The sequence below is a fragment of the Alligator mississippiensis genome, chromosome 1, assembly GCF_030867095.1.
Source record: "Alligator mississippiensis isolate rAllMis1 chromosome 1, rAllMis1, whole genome shotgun sequence".
Lineage (NCBI taxonomy): Eukaryota > Metazoa > Chordata > Crocodylia > Alligatoridae > Alligator > Alligator mississippiensis.
In genome coordinates, this window is record NC_081824.1 from 287,185,742 (window position 1) to 287,203,130 (window position 17,389).

Consider the following 17,389-nt stretch of genomic DNA (forward strand, 5'->3'; position numbering starts at 1 on the left):
CAAAAGAAAAAACTGAGGAGTGATTTGATAGCAGCCTTTAACTACCCAAAAAGGTGGTTGTAAAGAAGACAGAGTTACACTGTTCTCAATGGTGGCACATGATAAAACAAGGAGCAATGGTCTCAAGTTGCAAGGGAGGTTCACGTTGGATATTAGGAAGACAAACATTCTCACTAGCAGGGTGGCGAAACATTGGAACGGGTTACCTAGAGAGGTGGTGGAATCTCCATCTTTGGAGGATTTTAAGGCCTGGCTCGAAAAAGCCCTGGCTGGAATGATCTAGTAGGGGATGGTCCTGCATTAAGGAGCAGGTTGGAATAGATGACCTCCTGGGGTCCCTTCCAACCCTAATTTTCTGTGATTCTATAAGAAAGGCTGAAGGAAATGAGTGTTAATCTTGAAGAAAGATGCCTGAAGCGAAACATGATAACAGTCTTCTAATATGCAAAAAAAAAAAATTATAAAGGGAATGTGATCCTATGTGTTCTCAATGGCCACTGAAGGAAAGACAAGAAAAAATTAGCTAAACTTAGCAAAAAATTAATTAAAATATATAAAGTTGTCTATTGATGAAGGTTGTGAAACATTTGAACAGACTGCCAAGGGATTTTTCAGAATCAGCCTTCGTTAGCAATTTCTGAGAACAAGGTAGACAAACATCTATTGCAGATATACTTGATCATGCCTTGGTAAATAGGTTGGGCCTAGATGATCCTGAGGTCCCTTTAAGTCCTACATTACTATGACTCTGTGATTTTGTACCTGGATCCATTCAGAATGCACTGGAAGCAATGGGTAACTTGATATGGCACGGGTGTCTGCTTACATATGGCTAGACTGTAGCTGCTAGAAGAATTAGCTGGAAAAAAACCCGGAAACTTAAGGCATGTTTAGACATATTTATGGCTTGCCTGAATAAGCTATTTTACATTTAAAAACAAAAATATGAAAAAAAATATGCTTCACAGTTGGGTTAATGTTGTGGGAACAGCCTGATCTAGGGATGTAGTATGTTTCTAATTTTGTTTTCAGTAAATCCATTTTTTTTAAATGGGAAGCACAGACCCTATAATCTCTTTTGCTTTGAGGTTTTTGAGTAAGCTCTTTGATTGTGAACCTATACTAAAAGTCCAAGACATGTCTGCCTACCTGTCTTCATTCAGCTTAAATTTCTTGATGTGGAGCTTTTTTGCCTGCAAAGCTTATAGTTTAGGCAAATAAATAGGACATATTTTAATGGATGATCCTTTAAAAGCACCAAACAAAAGGTGCATATGAATGTGTATTGCTGGAGGGTAGGGGTCCTAACACAAGAAAAGCTGCCTATTTCAAAGTTGATAACTTTGCAGCCAAATAAATAATAGGTTAAATGCATACGCGACTGGTAGGGGGGGCATGTGCCCCTGCCCCCCCTGAGCTTGGCCGCTGCCGGCTTCTGCAGGAGGTCACCCGGACAGTTGCCGCTCGCAACCCTACCACCGCCAGATTCTGCAGGCGATCGCCACTTGGCACTTCGCCACTGCTGCCCACAAACTGTGCCCTCCAGTCTCAGGAGGCGCCTGCCTCCCATGGTTAAATGTATGTAAAAAGATGGCTAATGCTCCAAAATCTACAAAATTCAGGTCTAAATGTTCTAGCTCAGAATGTTTTTGTTTTAATTGGGTGTGGGAAAAATAATTCAGAATTGTATCACTCATCTATTTGTTTCAACTTTCCCTATCCCAATGCTCCTAAGAACAGGATTGCTGTGATCAAGTATACAACATTTCTGTTCAGGAAGATTTTGATTCAGATAGTTTAGAGATACCAGAAAAATGGTTTTGAAGGTAAGCTTGAATTCAGCCATCATTACTGCAAAAATAACTATTACCTTCTGTTCTTTCTATCAAGCGTCACACTGTGTCACACAATAAGTGTCTTACACATATACCCATGGTGTTTTTTTGCCCTCTGGAAGGCTTCAAGATGAGAGGAATTCTGTAAAAGCAGCATTATCTAATTATGTTGAAACTATGTGGATCTAAGTAAATATTTCAAGCAAGGGAAGCTGAATCTGTGGCCTTAACATATTAGGCAAATATCTACATCCTTCTACTTTGATCTTAAAATGAAAATACACAAGTCCAAATTTTGATCATGCTCTATTAATGTTATATATCCATAGTTATAATACATAACATACTAGATTTTATAAATTGCTTTTGTCATTTCATTGAGCATAGTTCACTTCTAATGAAGCATTTCAACATAATCATGGTTAAAGAGGGGAAACTTATTTCTGTAACTTGATATCAAGATTCCATAAGTTTCATGCATTAATAAATCTCATGAGAGTTTCTGGCTCCAGCATAAAAGTGGTGGGATGTATTTGGGGCTAGGGACAGAACTAACACATAAACTGGTATAACTGATCAGAAACTGGTTAAGAGCTGTAACACAACAGAAGTTCAATACACCTAAAACGTTTTCAAAATGGCCAAACCCAGTTTAAGGTAAACCTAGATGGATGTGGTATCATACTTAACTGATTTAAGTCAAACTGGTTTACTGAACTTCTGTCCTGAATTCCCTCCAGATTCAAGTTAACTCACAGCCCCCAGCATCACAGGGTGCTTTGCACCTCCCCTACAAACCCTCTCCCTGCCACCTTACAGGGTGAGAGAGGTTAGGCTTGGGCCAAACTGTCTACTCCAGCCAAGCAAGAAGGCATGCTCTAGTGCCACCTGGCTCCTGGCCTGGGCCACTGCAGGCATGTGGCTGCATTTCTGGAATAAAAATTAATGGCTGTTCACTTGCTTATCAATTCAATCTATTAAGCTTAGACTAACCTACAAAAATTGAATTGATTCAGCCTCAGGCTTTTTGACTGGTGCACTTAGACTGGGAGTTGAGAAGACAACAAATCAAATGAATGACTTAGTTCATAAGTAAGGATCTAAAGAATTTGAGGCGGCTGACTCATGATATTGTGGTTCAAGCATAGCCATCTCCTGGGACGGGTGGGACTTCTGGGACTCCTTGGCCAATCAGAGCCAAGGGGGGAGGGAGGGTGAGCCGGTGCTCTGGCATGATACTCTCTCCTCTCCCTTCCACTGGCTTCAGGACACCAGGGCTTCCTACTGTGTTCCATTTTTGCAGTCTTCTTCCCCGCTCACCCTGCCACTTGCTCCTGAGACATTTTTGTGTTTTTTCATGGGGACCAGGGTTTTTCACAGGGGACCTATCAATTTTGCAGTTTCTGTGAAAATCACAAAAAAATCACAAACTTGGTAGGTCTCTATTCAAAAGACAGGCCAATTGTTCAGCTCTTCATCTTAATTAAGGTGTAATCACCTCATAAAGCAACCTGGCCTTTCCGGATTCACTATGCACATTTTTATATCCAAAAAATTAAAGTTTAATTCAAATATAGCTCTATTTAACCTTTTTACAGGTTACTAGTTTTCTAAAATTATTCCTGACCTCCCCAATTTCAGCTGGATTTTTTTTATGATGAGACAAAACATGGACATGGACAAGCATTACATTTATAGCCGGAGAAATCCCACTAGGCACTAGGAGCATGCCGGCATTTGTGCAGTTTCTCCTGAGGAAAAATGTTAGATCTAGGAGAAAGATCTTCTTTCAATGATGAAAACTGCACCACCTGCAGGAACAAACATCTGCACACTTCCTCACTGGTCCCTGGGAAGAGTTAAGCAGATGATGCTCCCTGCTCTTTGCCAGGCTGGATGACCTTCTGGGGAAGGTGCAGAGCCTCTCCCTGATACTCCACTCCAGAAGGGAGTGATCCTGGTGGTCTGGGGAAGGCACAGGAAACTTTTACCAGACATTCTGCTTCTCCTATATACTGGGAAGAGTCAAGCAGCAGCTGCTTCCCATTTTTTTTCCTAGACTGGGATCACCCCAGTGCAGGAAGCAGGGAAGAGGAACTGGCTGCAGGCTAGAACATCTGTACATTCCCTCTTCGGAAAAAAAATTGGGAAATTTTCAGGGCTAGAAATTTGCAGAGCTAGAATTTAATGCCTGTCCATATACTATGTATGCTTTTCCAGTGCAGGCATGAAAGTCATCCAAAATAAACAAATCATTTAGATTGCTTTGCAAACTTCCCTTGCATTTTTTATCATGAGACCATTAGCAAGCATTTTTACTTTCAGGTATTTTGAGATCTCTTTGGGCAAACATCTTATAAACTTTCAGTTGTGCAATTCCTCTCTTAAAATGGAAGACATTAGTGTGAGAATTGTAAACATTTTCTTCTCTCATCATTCATAGGCCACATTTACCATCGTTTGAAATTCAAACAGCAAAGCATAAACCAGGGGGACAGTGACCACCAAATAATAGAATTCATCATAAGGTGTAGAGTGGGTAAGGCAACTAGTAGGGTGGAAGTGCTAGACTTTAGAAAGGCTGACTTCAGCAAACCCAGGCGTTTAGTCAATGACACACTGCAGAGTAAGAGATTTGGCAAGATGGGAGCCCAGGAAGGATGGCTGTGCCTTAAGGAAATGATCCTTTGGGCACAGAGGGAGACGACCCCAATGCGGGGGAAAAGGGGGGAAGGGGCCAAGAGGCTTCCTTGGCTGACCAGAGAAATCCAGGCAGCCTAAGGACAAAAGGGGGGCATATAAGCAGTGGAAAAAGGGAGAGATTACTAAAGAGGATATACCTCTTTAGTTCACAGTTGTAGGGAGGCAGTTAGAAAGGCCAAAGCTACTATGGAGCTGAGGATGACATCCCAAGTTAAGGATAACAAAAAATTGTTTTTCAGATATATAGGGAGTAAAAGGAAGGCCCAGGCTAGAATAGGACCACTACTGAATGGGCAAAAGCAATTGGTGACAGGGGGGGGACAAGGCTGAACTCCTCAATGAGTTCTTTATCTCAGTGTTCCTAAATGAGGGGCAAGACAAGTCTCACAATGGGATCGCAGAGAGGCAACAGCAGGGCGCCAGACTACCAAGCATTGACCCTGAGATGTTGCAGAATCACTTGGAAGGACTGGATGCATTTAAGTCGGCAGGCCCGGATGAGCTCCATCCAAGGGTACTGAAGGCACTGGCTTATGTCACTGCACAGCCACTGGCAAGAATATTTGAGCACTTGTGGCACACGGGCCAGGTCCCAGAGGACTAGAAAAGGGCCAATGTGGTCCCTATTTTCAAGAAGGGGAGGAAGGAGGTCCCAGGCAACTATAGGTCAGCCGGTCTCACCTCCATCCTTAGCAAAGTCTTTGAAAAGATTATTAAGGCTCATATATGTTAGCGCCCAGCAGGAAAAATTATGCTGAGGGGAAACCAGCACAGGTTCATAGCAGGTAGATCATGCCTGACTAATCTATTCTCTTTTTATGACCAGGTTACAAAACACCTGGACGCAGGAGTTGACATCGTTTACTTAGACTTCAGGAAGGCCTTCGATACGGTATCCCACCCCATACTGGTGAACAAATTTAGAGGCTGTGACTCGGATGATTACACAGTCCAGTGGGTGGCAAATTGGCTAGAGGGTCGTGCCCAGGGAGTGGTAGTGGATGGGTTGGTATCGATGGAAGGATGTGGGCAGTGGGGTCCTGCAGGAATCGGTCCTTGGAGTGATGCTCTTCAATGTCTTCATCAGTGACTTGGACAAGGGAGTGAAGTGTACTCTGTCCAAGTTTGTGGATGACACAAAACTGTGGGGAGAAGTGGACACACCAGAGGGCAGGGAACAACTACAGGCAGACCTGGACAGGTTGGACAAATGGGCAGAAAACAACAGAATGCGATTTAACAAGGGGAAATGCAAAGTGCTGCACCTAGGGAGGAAAAATGTCCAGCACACCTACTGCCTAGGAAATGACCTGCTCGGTAGCACGGAAGCAGAAAGGGATGAACATGATGAACATGAGTCATCAGTATGACGAAGTCATCAGAAAAGCTAACTGCACTTTATCGTGCATCAGCAGATGCATGACAAACAGAACCAAGGAGGCGATATTTCACTTCTTTTGGGCACTGGTCAGACCGCAGTTGGAATACTGCGTGCAGTTTTGGGCGCCACACTTCAAGAGGGATGTGGATAACCTGGTAAGGGTCCAGAGGAGGGCCACTTGTATGGTTAAGGGCTTGCAGGCCAAGCCCTACGAGGAGAGACTAGGGCACCTGGACCTCTTCAGCCACCACAAGAGAAGGTTGAGGGGTGGCCTTGTGGCTGCCTATAAATTCATTGTGGGGGCGCAGAAGGGAATCGGTGAGGCTTTACTCACCAAGGCGCCCCTGGGGATCACAAGAAATAATGGCCATAAACTAGCAGAGAGCAGATTTAGACTGGACATTAGGAGGAACTTCTTCATAGTTAGAGTGGCCAAAATCTGGAATGGGCTCCCAAGGGAGGTGGTGCTCTCCCTTACCCTGGGGGTCTTCAAGAGGAGGTTGGATAGGCATCTGGCTGGGGTTAGGGTCATCTGAACCCAGCACTCTTTCTTGCCTATGCAGGGGGTCGGACTCGATGATCTATTGAGGTCCCTTCCGACCTTAACATCTATGAATCTATGAAACTAAACATATAGCAGTTACATAATGATTCTATGAGGGCTGTCCTATAATCCTCCTTAACATGAATTCCATTCCATGGGCTGCTATGAAAAGTACTGATCAAGAAGAACTACCAAAAACCCATAAAAGTTTGATGATGAATCACCGTCTCCATTGTCTTCATCCAATCCAAGTCTCCCCCATTAAAGCAAGACTGCCTGGCTGGCAGCCAAAAAGCAGTTCACATGCAGATCCCCATGCTCCCACCTGGCTTCTATCATCCCCATTATTCCAGCTGTTGCAGTGGCAGCAGCCAGGGCCTTTGGGGAAGGATAGCATGGCAGGAGGCACAGACAGCAAGGCAAGGGGGCTCTGTTCCATCCTGCTTTACTCCCTCCCTGAGCTGCAGCTGTGGCAAATCAGCCAGCAGCTCTCTGCTGGCTGCTCCCTCCCTCCCTCCCCCTTGCTGACAGGCACAGAGTGGAGGTAGAGCAGGAACTGGGGAGATGGGAGGTTCAGCAGCCTCCTTGGAGGATGCTGGAGTGCCCACACCAGCTAGCCAGGGCCAGTGCAGGAAGGCTCCAGCCCCCACCCACACCCCTGCCAACCAGTGAATGACTGTAGCACAGGGAGGATCTAAATTGGAATATGCTTTATTGTAGTTGGTAGTTTAATTATTTTTTCTTAAAATGCCTTTCAATTCAGGTTTAGGGGCACAACATAAATGTAAAAGCATCCCTACTAAGATATCATCAGAAAACTAACACCCGAATATCAAAAGGGGCTCAAAATGACTTCTTACTGCCAATTATGTTGGTTGTGTACATTTTTAGTCCATCTAACTTGCACAGGGAAAATAAGTCTCTCAGGCCTCACAATGGCATCAGTTTTTGATTCTCATGTGATTATACGTACACTTTGGTGTTTCAGCTACAAAAGCATGCAGAAATGTTTGAACTCTAATAGAAGTTGAAAGGTATTGAAAAATATGTTACTATTAAAATTTTGTAAAGAAGCAGCTCCAGAAGTTTGGGGTTACTACATGTTGCAATCAACAAGGAATTCCAGCAAATTTACTTGTAAGCTGCTGGCTTGTAGTCTTCCAAATAAGTCTTTTGACAGTTTTTAGTGAGCTGGATGGGGACATGGAGGTAGGGGGATGGATGAACGCCATAAAACAATCCACGCACTCTTACCTTCCATCTGCATAGTCTGCATCCGCACCTCCCCACCAGACATCGGAATCATCTTCTTCAGCATCAGCTGAATCAACATTGTCACTTTCATCCGTTAACGGACAGCATACAAACTCCACACCACGGAACTTGTCAATTCCACAGGGCAGCAGCATTCCGTAATCATGCAGATTCATACTCTTTTCACTACAGGACTACAAAGAATAAAGAGAACAACAACAATATTGTTACACAACAAGCTGGCCAAGGAAAAGCTGGCATAGACTTTAAGAAAACAACAGAAGTCTGTACAGCCTCCTCAAGTTGCAGTTAATTTAATTTATTAATTGGACTTTGTGTTGTTGTGACAAACAAATTAATTGTGTGGTCATTTGTGTTATACTGCCTACTGGTGAGCCATTTAAAAAAAAAAACTTTGTTCCTTCAGTTTTTCCCCTCTCCTAGATGAGTTTGCCCGTCATACTCTAGCACATCCCATAACCTCTCATCTGAGATTTTTCTGAGAATTGTGTTGTGAAAAACAAGACATAGGAGACTTTGCTTGCCCTGTTTATCCAGTTATGTTGATAAAGACTTCATTGAAAAAGCAATTAGTACATCAAACATTTGATATGTTGGGGTTTGATACTTCCTTTTAGGTGTAATGGAAAATGGTCTATTTTTAAAGAAAGTGCACTTCCAATTTAAAAGGTGGCACAAGGTACTAAAAGACAAGGCCACACAGAACATGTGGAAAAGAATGCTGTTAAATAGCCTAACAATTCTTCTCTAGGCTATGCCATTATAAGCTAGGGATAATACTACAGAGATAATATACATATAGGGGTTGTACACAAAAAGTGGTAATTTGAACCTCCACTAAGCTCTCAGTTTACCTTTAAAATGGTGTGGAGTAAGCTATCATCATTTGGGCACATCATGACACTCACAAAATTAAATTTAACTATCTTAAACAAAATGTCACTGACTTCTATGGTTATATGCTCTATGCTTAGTATCAGTTGTCCTTTCCTATTCAAAGCCTATCATCTTTCTTTTTGGTCTATGCCAACCTTTTGTGTATCGCAACAATTCTCATATTAGACCAAAAATTCTTTTGGGGCAGAAGTCATGTTCAATTGTTGCATGGCACAAACCAACAATACAGAAGACAAAAATCAAGCATTAACAGTAAAGTGTTTGTTTAAAAAGAACAAAAGGTAGATTAAATCTGCAATATGCCAGGTAGGACAAAAATTTATGGGGCACGAGTTATCCAAGCGGGTAGAAGTAACATTACAGATGTAATGTTCTGTAGTAGAACAGCATTTAGGAATCAGCTCAATAACACAGTGGCTTTTTATGAAAAGTGTTGTAACAGAAGCAGAAGGCTGAGGAGAAGAAATTGTTGAAAGAATGTCAGACTATAGAAGGGGTTGTGGATAAGGAGTGGCTTAAAAAGCAAGGTGCCATCCTTATGATTCTCCCTTCGCACTGCTTGACACAGCCACAAGGAGACAACACAGGTACAGATCCAGATGCTTAAAGACTCCCAACTAAGGAAAGAAACCCACAAACACTACAACTCGTGTGTAGCACACAGCAGTTTACAGTATGGTAACAGCAAAGATATGAAGCCTCAGCCTGAGCTTTATATGACATGTCAAGTAAAAAAATAGTATCGCTTATGAAAACATACCATATTGACTTGAATACAAGTCAAGATCCATTAACATGAAGAAAAAAGTTCCTTGTTTTAAATTTGCATATGAGGAAATTGCATTAAATACATTGCCCACCTTTGAACTGCCACTAAAAACAGCATGTGCTCAGTCATGGAAACCAACTATGAAGCTGATTAAATGCAGCCAACACTGACCATGACTATAAAACACATAGCAAATATGGGGCAAATGTTGTGATGGGAACCTGCTTCAAGGATAGGTTAGTACAATCCATCTAAAGAAGATATGTGGTAGTGCCCAATGAGCACAATCCCCCTCAGTGTCAAATCTTTTTCAAGTCATAGTGAGCCACTACCACTGCACACAAGCTGAATACATTTTGACTTCCTCTTCACTCTCACATCTGAGCTTCACCTTTCTTTCCCATTTCCAATTATTCCTGTTTCTTTACCAGCCTTAAAGATCTGGCAAACATCACCAAATGGAGTCCCAAACAATTTACCCAGAAACTCTCTGTCAGCTCCTCTCTCAGCATCTCACATAATTAGTGTTGCTGCACCCTCTGTGGGGCAGAACTGGACCAGGTTGCTTGCACTTTAATCTTAATATACTTTTTTTGAGCATCGTAGGACTCCTGACAAGAATACCCAGTTCCAGTTCTGAGTGTGGGGGAGGAAGGGGGCTAATTAGCACATGGCTCCTTTGTGTGTATATGTGTGTGTGGGGGGGGGGGGAATCTGGAGTACACACATACTGAACAGTGCTGAGCTGTGAAGCCCAGCCCAGTGAACTATATTGTAAATATTGGTTTTGAATTATTATCATGCATAGTTTGTACTCTCTCTAAGTAGGTGCTAAAGAGCTACTTAAGTGTGTTTATGGAGTATGTGCACTAAATCTTGCAGCATTTGCAAAAGCAGCAAAAAGTAGCATTTCTTGGTGATGGATACTATATGCAAATTGCTACAGATGTTTATTCCAAGGTCAGTTTTTCAAATTTTCTATTTCTTTCCATGTGCTCAGGGACAGCAGGGTCTGATAGTAATGAGGGGAGAAAGGGCTGCAGGGGGAAGAATCTAGTCGGGGAAGGCAAAGAGGCACCTGACCCTGCAGATTTATTTTCCCTACTGTAGCAGTTGGAGGGGGGACAAATTCAAGGCAACCTTCCAATAATTAGATTCTATACCTGGAAAATTATATCACATTTATACATTTTCCATATATGGAATCTCATTATTGAGAAGGCATCTTATAAATAGGGTTGCCTTATGTTTGAGTAAATATGGCAATGTACTACACAGGAAGTTTCTTCTTTTCTCTAACTTCAATCATCAAATCACTACCATCCATTGATAAATATTTAAAAACGAAGCTTCATCCTTTCTGTTCTCCCCAGATAACACTGTTCCAACTAGACTTAATCCCTCCCTCTAAGAAAATGCTATAGCTTGAAAAAAAGTATGGTTAGGAATCTGTAGATAGTTATACCTCTTTCGCAACCGTGTGCCAATGCAGGTGGGTTTCACATATATCCATCCTTTCCTGGTGAAGGAACTTGCACTTATCTGGCACCAGAAGGGCATCACTCACGAACTCACCAACTAAAAGAAAACAATTTGAAAGCCTCACATCACTCAGGTTCTCTCAGAATTGTAGTATCTAAAACTTAGTAATGCACAAGATGACCTTTAATGCATGGGGATTAGCACAAAAATTTCCCTTATGCCCAGTTACTTAATAATTGTACTTTACCCTTTTTCCTGAAGAGAAAGGTGAAGATGTGCTATATGTACCTTTAAGGAAATAGGACACTGGACTAGAAAGTCTACATAATTCCTGTGTTCCTAATATAACATTTAAACCAATTAAAGACGTGTATGAGCTGTACCATAAAGTCTGTTGTTTCTGAGATCTTATTTAGAAAAAAAATAGAGCACAATTCTAAAGAATTTTGGAACACATTTAGAATCTCTAAATACAGAGCAAACCTGTAATTTACTAGAAAATTCTAGAATGACTTACAACTATTTGGTAATAGCTGTTTTGAGTCATTTAACAAATCAAGAACAGTTACTGTGTCACTTTTCCCACTTAGTCCTTTTTCCATATAGTTTTATCAGTAAGCCAGAACACGGATTAACTAGGAAATTTAATGGAACTATGAATAGTATAGTAGTTCTAGAATTATTCTTAAGTGTCAGTATTATCTAACAGTCACATCTGTATATCCAGTAAATGGGGTAAATACTGCCTCCTCCCTCTCTTTTGGGCACCATACTTGGATTGGCCAAAAGTGATCCACTTGATACATAATTTTAAACAATCCACAGTAATGAAAAGCACACCAGGGAATTATTATCTTCAAGCTTTGGTGTGTCTGATTATGGAGAAACACTGTTGATGAGCAACGCATTATACCACACCCGTTGTAATTCTGTTTTATTTTGCCATTGCATTTTTCTTTTTAAATCACAATGGTACCAGGCACTGGAAAATAAAAATACTCATAAGGAGCTTTGGTGAACTATACAGATATTGTCTGGATACTGAAAATACATGGTTTGGCTTATGTATATTTATCTACTCCCAGAAGTATATTTGCTTCTAGTAAGCTCCAAGAGAGCTCAAGTGCTTGCATTCTAAATGAATGGTCCAAGAGCTGCCTGCTGTAATAATGGTTAAAGGAGTCAGAAAGAAGTAATTAAGTATTTACTACTATGCAGAGGGTCATCTGAGGCAGTTGATGGGCTGGCTCTTGAGAATTACTTCTCAGCTAAAAACTCTGCTTTAAAAAAAAGGGACATTTTTTCAATATCATAGTTCAGTAAATGTAGGCATGGTCTTTTGGTAGCCACCTATGATATTTGTAGCAGAACTAAAATTTCCCCCTGCATTTCTTTGCTTGTGATTTTAAGCCAACAAGGTCTTAAGTCAGCAGATTTCTGGGAGAAAATGGGTTTTATTATCCTTGTGGGCAAGACCATAATGCCTGCAATTTACTCACAATAACAGTAAAATTATAAGGACATATTATCCTACATTCAAAATGAGTCTGTGAGCTCCAACCACATAAATGGATTCATACAACCTACAACACAAAAATCCACAGCTACTGTGAAGCATATTCAGTCTTCACTGCTGCCTGGTTTTATATTCAAACTTTACATTGACACTTCAGTCAGTTCACCTTATTTTTAGCTATAGTTGCCTTTGCAGAAAAACAACTAATTGCTAATACTTCAACATGCTTAGGCATTTTAAAGGATGGAGGTTCAAGAGGGTAGCAAAACACTATCTTTTAAGAGCAAAAGGACAGTAGCTGCATTTTTGAAACCTCTATAGTCAACAATAGTTCCCCAGGATTATGGAGCAGTCTTTTTTACCATACATTTCTTTAAAATCACAGAAGTCAATATGGAAAGCAGATTAGATATATTACTACTTTCTTCACCAGCCTGATGGAAGATGAGAGTACATTGTTAAAACAAACAATCCCTGATTTAAAAGCAAGGTATACAATTGTTTAGGAAAAACTGTATACACAACTGCATCTCTCATGCAGTAATTATATTTTTATATTCAATTACTGAATGGGGTGCCTATACAAAAACCCAGCCGATTGCAATAACTGTCTGCGAGCACAAACATTTAATTTACATTTACACTGTAACACTGTTTAAACTAAACAGGGTGTTAATGGTAAATTTTTCTGTTCAGCATATATGTCTCTAATTCAAGCAAAAAAAGTAAACACTGACATACCACTGAGTTACAAAAGCCAAATATACTATGAGGTATTATATATTGAGAAATACACTATAATTGAGCTGAAATCGCAGATAATGGCCCAGAACTAAGAGTAAGTAGTTCGGTTCCTTTTTCAGACCAAAAAATTAAGCCAATCTACAAAGAAATACAATTTAATTTTAAGCTGTGCTAAAGGAACATTAGGGGAAGCTTTCATTTGAAACATGAACTAAACATCTAGTCGACTGTGAAAAATAAGTTAAAAGTATATGGGTATATAGTACCATGCCTATAGAAGAGATTTAGGGCTAATCTGTATGGCTTTAAAATCATTTCCTTATTTTGACTGAAAATGATCCTCTTTTCTTTGCTTACTGTTGCACATCAATTATTCCTTCTCCTCCACATTTACTTTATTTTAATAAGCACCTTGTAAGTACCTTCAGCTTTTGAAACCCGAGTTTGATCTTTAACTAACTGCCTAATGCTAAAAACATTCCAATCATTTCTTTAGTCAATTTGCTGCAGGCAAACTATACACCTCTGCTGCTGCTTCAGATAGCAGATAAAATTCACCATTCAGGTTTCATTGTGGTTTCAAAAGGTTAATGTTAAAGCATGAAGAGCTAGAGCAGAAAAGCAGTAAGAAGGAAGCAAATATTAAAGCAGTATATCATAACATGCCTACTTTTCAGAGGAAAAGAAAACCCTGTATTATGAAGTAGTAGGCAACCATCAATCCTCTGGATCATGGTGTACACATAAGAGGTCTTGGCAGGTGCCTGATTTATCTGTTTGTGGCTGACAAGCCAAACTCAAGAGCGACACAGCTTGCTACAAGTATCACAAATCCGTATGTTGACTAAATTGGAGTCCAAATCTGCAGCATGTTGCTTTCTTCTTTCTTGCTTTGTTTCCATCTTTTGGATCAAAGCCGCTTTATATTGAGATACACCCAGGCTAGGGACAGACATTACACACAAAGTGATCAGAAACTGGTTTAAACCTGTAACAGAACAGATGTTCAGTGCACATAAACTAGTTTCAAAATGGCTGAAACCAGTTTGAGATAAATCTGGCTGAATGTAGCATCAGACTTAACTGATTTGGCTCAAACCAGTTTATACAACGTCTGTTCCAGACCCCTTGCTGGTTTAAGATAAACCAGACACCCCCAGCATACTCTCTGGGCTTAGCAGGGCTCTCTGCTCCACAGCAGGGCTGGCCCCTACTCTGTTCCCTGGCTGGAGCTCCAGAAGAGATTTGCAGACACAGCAGGGTTTGCCTGGCTTCCCCCTGCCCTACTCCCCCCGTCACTGCTTAAGCAGGAATCCTGCCCCCTCTCTCCCATCTCCCACAGCCTGGCCCCAGCCCCACAGACCCTAGGCATGTGGTATGCTAGCTAATGCTGAGTGGTGTCTGTGTGCGTCTCTCTCCAATTTCACTGGGACAGGCAGACAGAACAGTGACTGCTGAGGGCTATTTGGAGCTAAAGAACAAGTCAGCCACTAAGCTGTTTAAGAAGAGTTTGAAGTAATGGAGAGAGCTTATTGTTTTGCTGATGAGGTGATAATCACTGTTATCATCCCCCTGCTGGCTTGCTCGCCTGTCAGTTTGCTGCAGACAGTACAGGCAGTCTTCGACTTATGACTTTGAGTTTTGACGAATGGCACTTAGGATGTTTATAAATTGACCCCCTGTTTCGACCTTCTGATGTGGGCTGGACTTTACAATGTTGGATACAACTGCATCCAGCTGGTAAGCATGGTGTGATGCAAAGGGAGGGGGAAGGGAAGGGAAGAGGTGTGTGTGTGTGTGTGTGTGTGTGTGTGTGTGTGTGTGTGTGTGTGTGTGTGAGCGTGAGTGGGGGAGATCAAGCCCCCCCATGTGAGTGGGGGAGATCAAGCCCCCCCAGGGTGAAGGAGGGGCTAGGGCTGAGGCTGGGGCAAGTTGCTCATCTGGTGGCTCCTGCCACTCGTCTGGGTGGGCATGGGGGGGATGTGCCCCCAGATCTATGCAGTGTGGTGTGAGGTGGGGTGGGGTAGGCGGGGCCAGCTGCCTCCAGACAAGTAGCACGCAGTGGTGGGAGCATCCCTCCCGCCACACGGAAGAGCCACAGCTCCATCCCATGCCTGCCCTGTCCCAGCTGGACGAGCAGAGGCAGGGCATGGGGGAGGCATGTGCCTCCTGATTGAGGTGGGGCAGGCAGGGCCAGGGCTGCGCTCTGGGTGGGTGATGGGGCCTATGTGGGTGCTACGGTAAGACTGCCTGTATAAAGAAGCAGAGAGGGAGGTTGAAAAGCTCTGTATCATCAACAGATGCATGCACTACACACACACACCCTGCCTCAGAGTGCTAGCCCAGGGCTGGGGTCTGGCAACACTCCCACCCCTTGAGCAGCCAGTGGGGAAAAGCCTAGGACCGTAGAGGCAGACCTGCCTAATCAGAGGTCCTTCTGGGGCCTGACCACGCCACACCTCAGCACAGTACAAGGGAAGGGAGGACTGCTCTAGCACCCCCTGGCTTCTAGCCTGAGCCACTTCAGGCACATGCCTGTATTTCTTCAGTCCACAGGGAATGTCTGTTCAGTTACAAACCAGTTCAACCTAGTCAGGTTAGACTAACCTGCAAAGATTGAATCAATCGAGGCTCAGGCTTTTTGAATGTCTGTCCCTAGCCCCAATGCTAGACATATACAATATCAAATGGCATTCTGCTTGCTCCTCCCAGCTTTCTGATGTTGAACAACTTCATATAATTTTTGCACACATTGTAGTAGTGCCAGAGAGGGTAACCCTGCTTTCTACAACCATCTTGAATATCACTATACAAAATATTCCAGGGGATACAGTCTTCTTCCGTTCTCCTGACATGGCTGATCCATCATGACCTATACTTGCGAGTGGTTTCTAAGGGTGCACTCTAGTGCCTCTGTGTTTAGTATCCTGCCTTCACACTTTATTTTCAGGATCTTACACAGACAGCTCATGTGGAAGCTGTTCAGTCTCTTGATATGTCTAGCATCTGTACTCCACATTTCTGAACCATAAAGCAGGGATGACAGGACAAGTCTCATAGATTTGTATCTTCACCTTAGCTGATAGTCTGCTGTTATTCCATGCATGTTTCTGTAACAGCCCCAAATTCTTAGCTGCTTTTCCAATTCTGTTAGTCAGTTTAGTACGGAGGTCAAGATTCCTGTTGCTCATAGAACCTAAGTAGCAAAAAACTATCAATGGCACCAACCAATTTATCCTCCAGAGTGATGTCAGATATTGATGCTTTCACCCCTTGGTACATAATCAGTCTTCTTGAGACTAATTGCCATCCTGAACCTCTTGCATGATTCAGAAAACGTGCCCAAGAGATTTTGCAGGGAAGTTTCACTGTGGGCAACTGTAGAAGCAGGAATGAAAAGTAGCTGTTAAAAGCATGGGGGCTAAGACGCACACCTGTTTCACTCTGTTGCTGATTTAAAAGGTGTCTGACTCTTTGTTTTCATACATTACAGTTAACTTAACACAATGAGCAAATGATGTTCAACAGTTTTGGGGGACAACACACTCTCTTCAGAACAGTAAATAGGCCTTGTCTGCTAACTGTGTTGAAGGCCTTCAGATTGATGAAGACAATGTACAGTAGCATTCAGTTTTCTCTACATTTCTCTTACACTTGACCAAAAATATCATATCAAGGGTGGCACGTCCTGAGTGAAAAGTGCATTGACTTTCAGGATTGTTTTTTTTTCCCACTTAGAGATTGCACCCTAGGGAGCATGATACAAATGACAATTTTTTCTGACGATGTTCAACAAAGAGATACCTCTATAGTTGTTATAGTTGCTTCTGTTCCCATATAACTGTACAAACCTAGCATCTCTGAAATCATGCAGTACTGCTTCCTCTTTCCAACAGAGCAGTATAACTTCATGAAGCTTTCAAAGTAATTCATCACTGGCACATGTGTAGATTTTAGCAGGCAAACCATTGTGCTTTAATGAAGTAGTTCTTTCATAAAAGTGCCTACTCTGTAGGCAGCAACATTTTACTGGCTGAAGAATTATCCTCAGAATTTTAACAAACAACCTGACCAAGCTGGAGAGTTATTTATTTAAAGCAGCAACTTCTACCCACACTTTTGGGGTGGGAGCCTTGACTACAGAGCAACAGCATTAGGAAGGAACAACACATATAGTATCTGCAAACATCACTTTAAACTAGAGCAGTGATTCTCAACCAAGGTGTCAGGCCACCCTGGGGTG

At 42.1% G+C, this 17,389-nt stretch overlaps 1 protein-coding gene across 4 annotated transcripts in view; it reads right to left on the reverse strand.

Moving 5' to 3' along the window:
* APP (amyloid beta precursor protein) overlaps nucleotides 1-17,389 on the reverse strand; it is a 378,216-nt gene that overhangs the window by 171,494 nt on the left and 189,333 nt on the right. For all 4 annotated transcript variants that reach the window (XM_006264124.4, XM_019476143.2, XM_019476142.2 and 1 more), the window contains 2 exons: nucleotides 10,870-10,982; nucleotides 7,718-7,911 (listed from right to left, as the gene is read on the reverse strand). In XM_006264124.4, coding sequence (XP_006264186.2) covers nucleotides 7,718-7,911; nucleotides 10,870-10,982 — 307 coding nt within the window. The remainder of the gene's footprint in view (nucleotides 1-7,717; nucleotides 7,912-10,869; nucleotides 10,983-17,389) is intronic.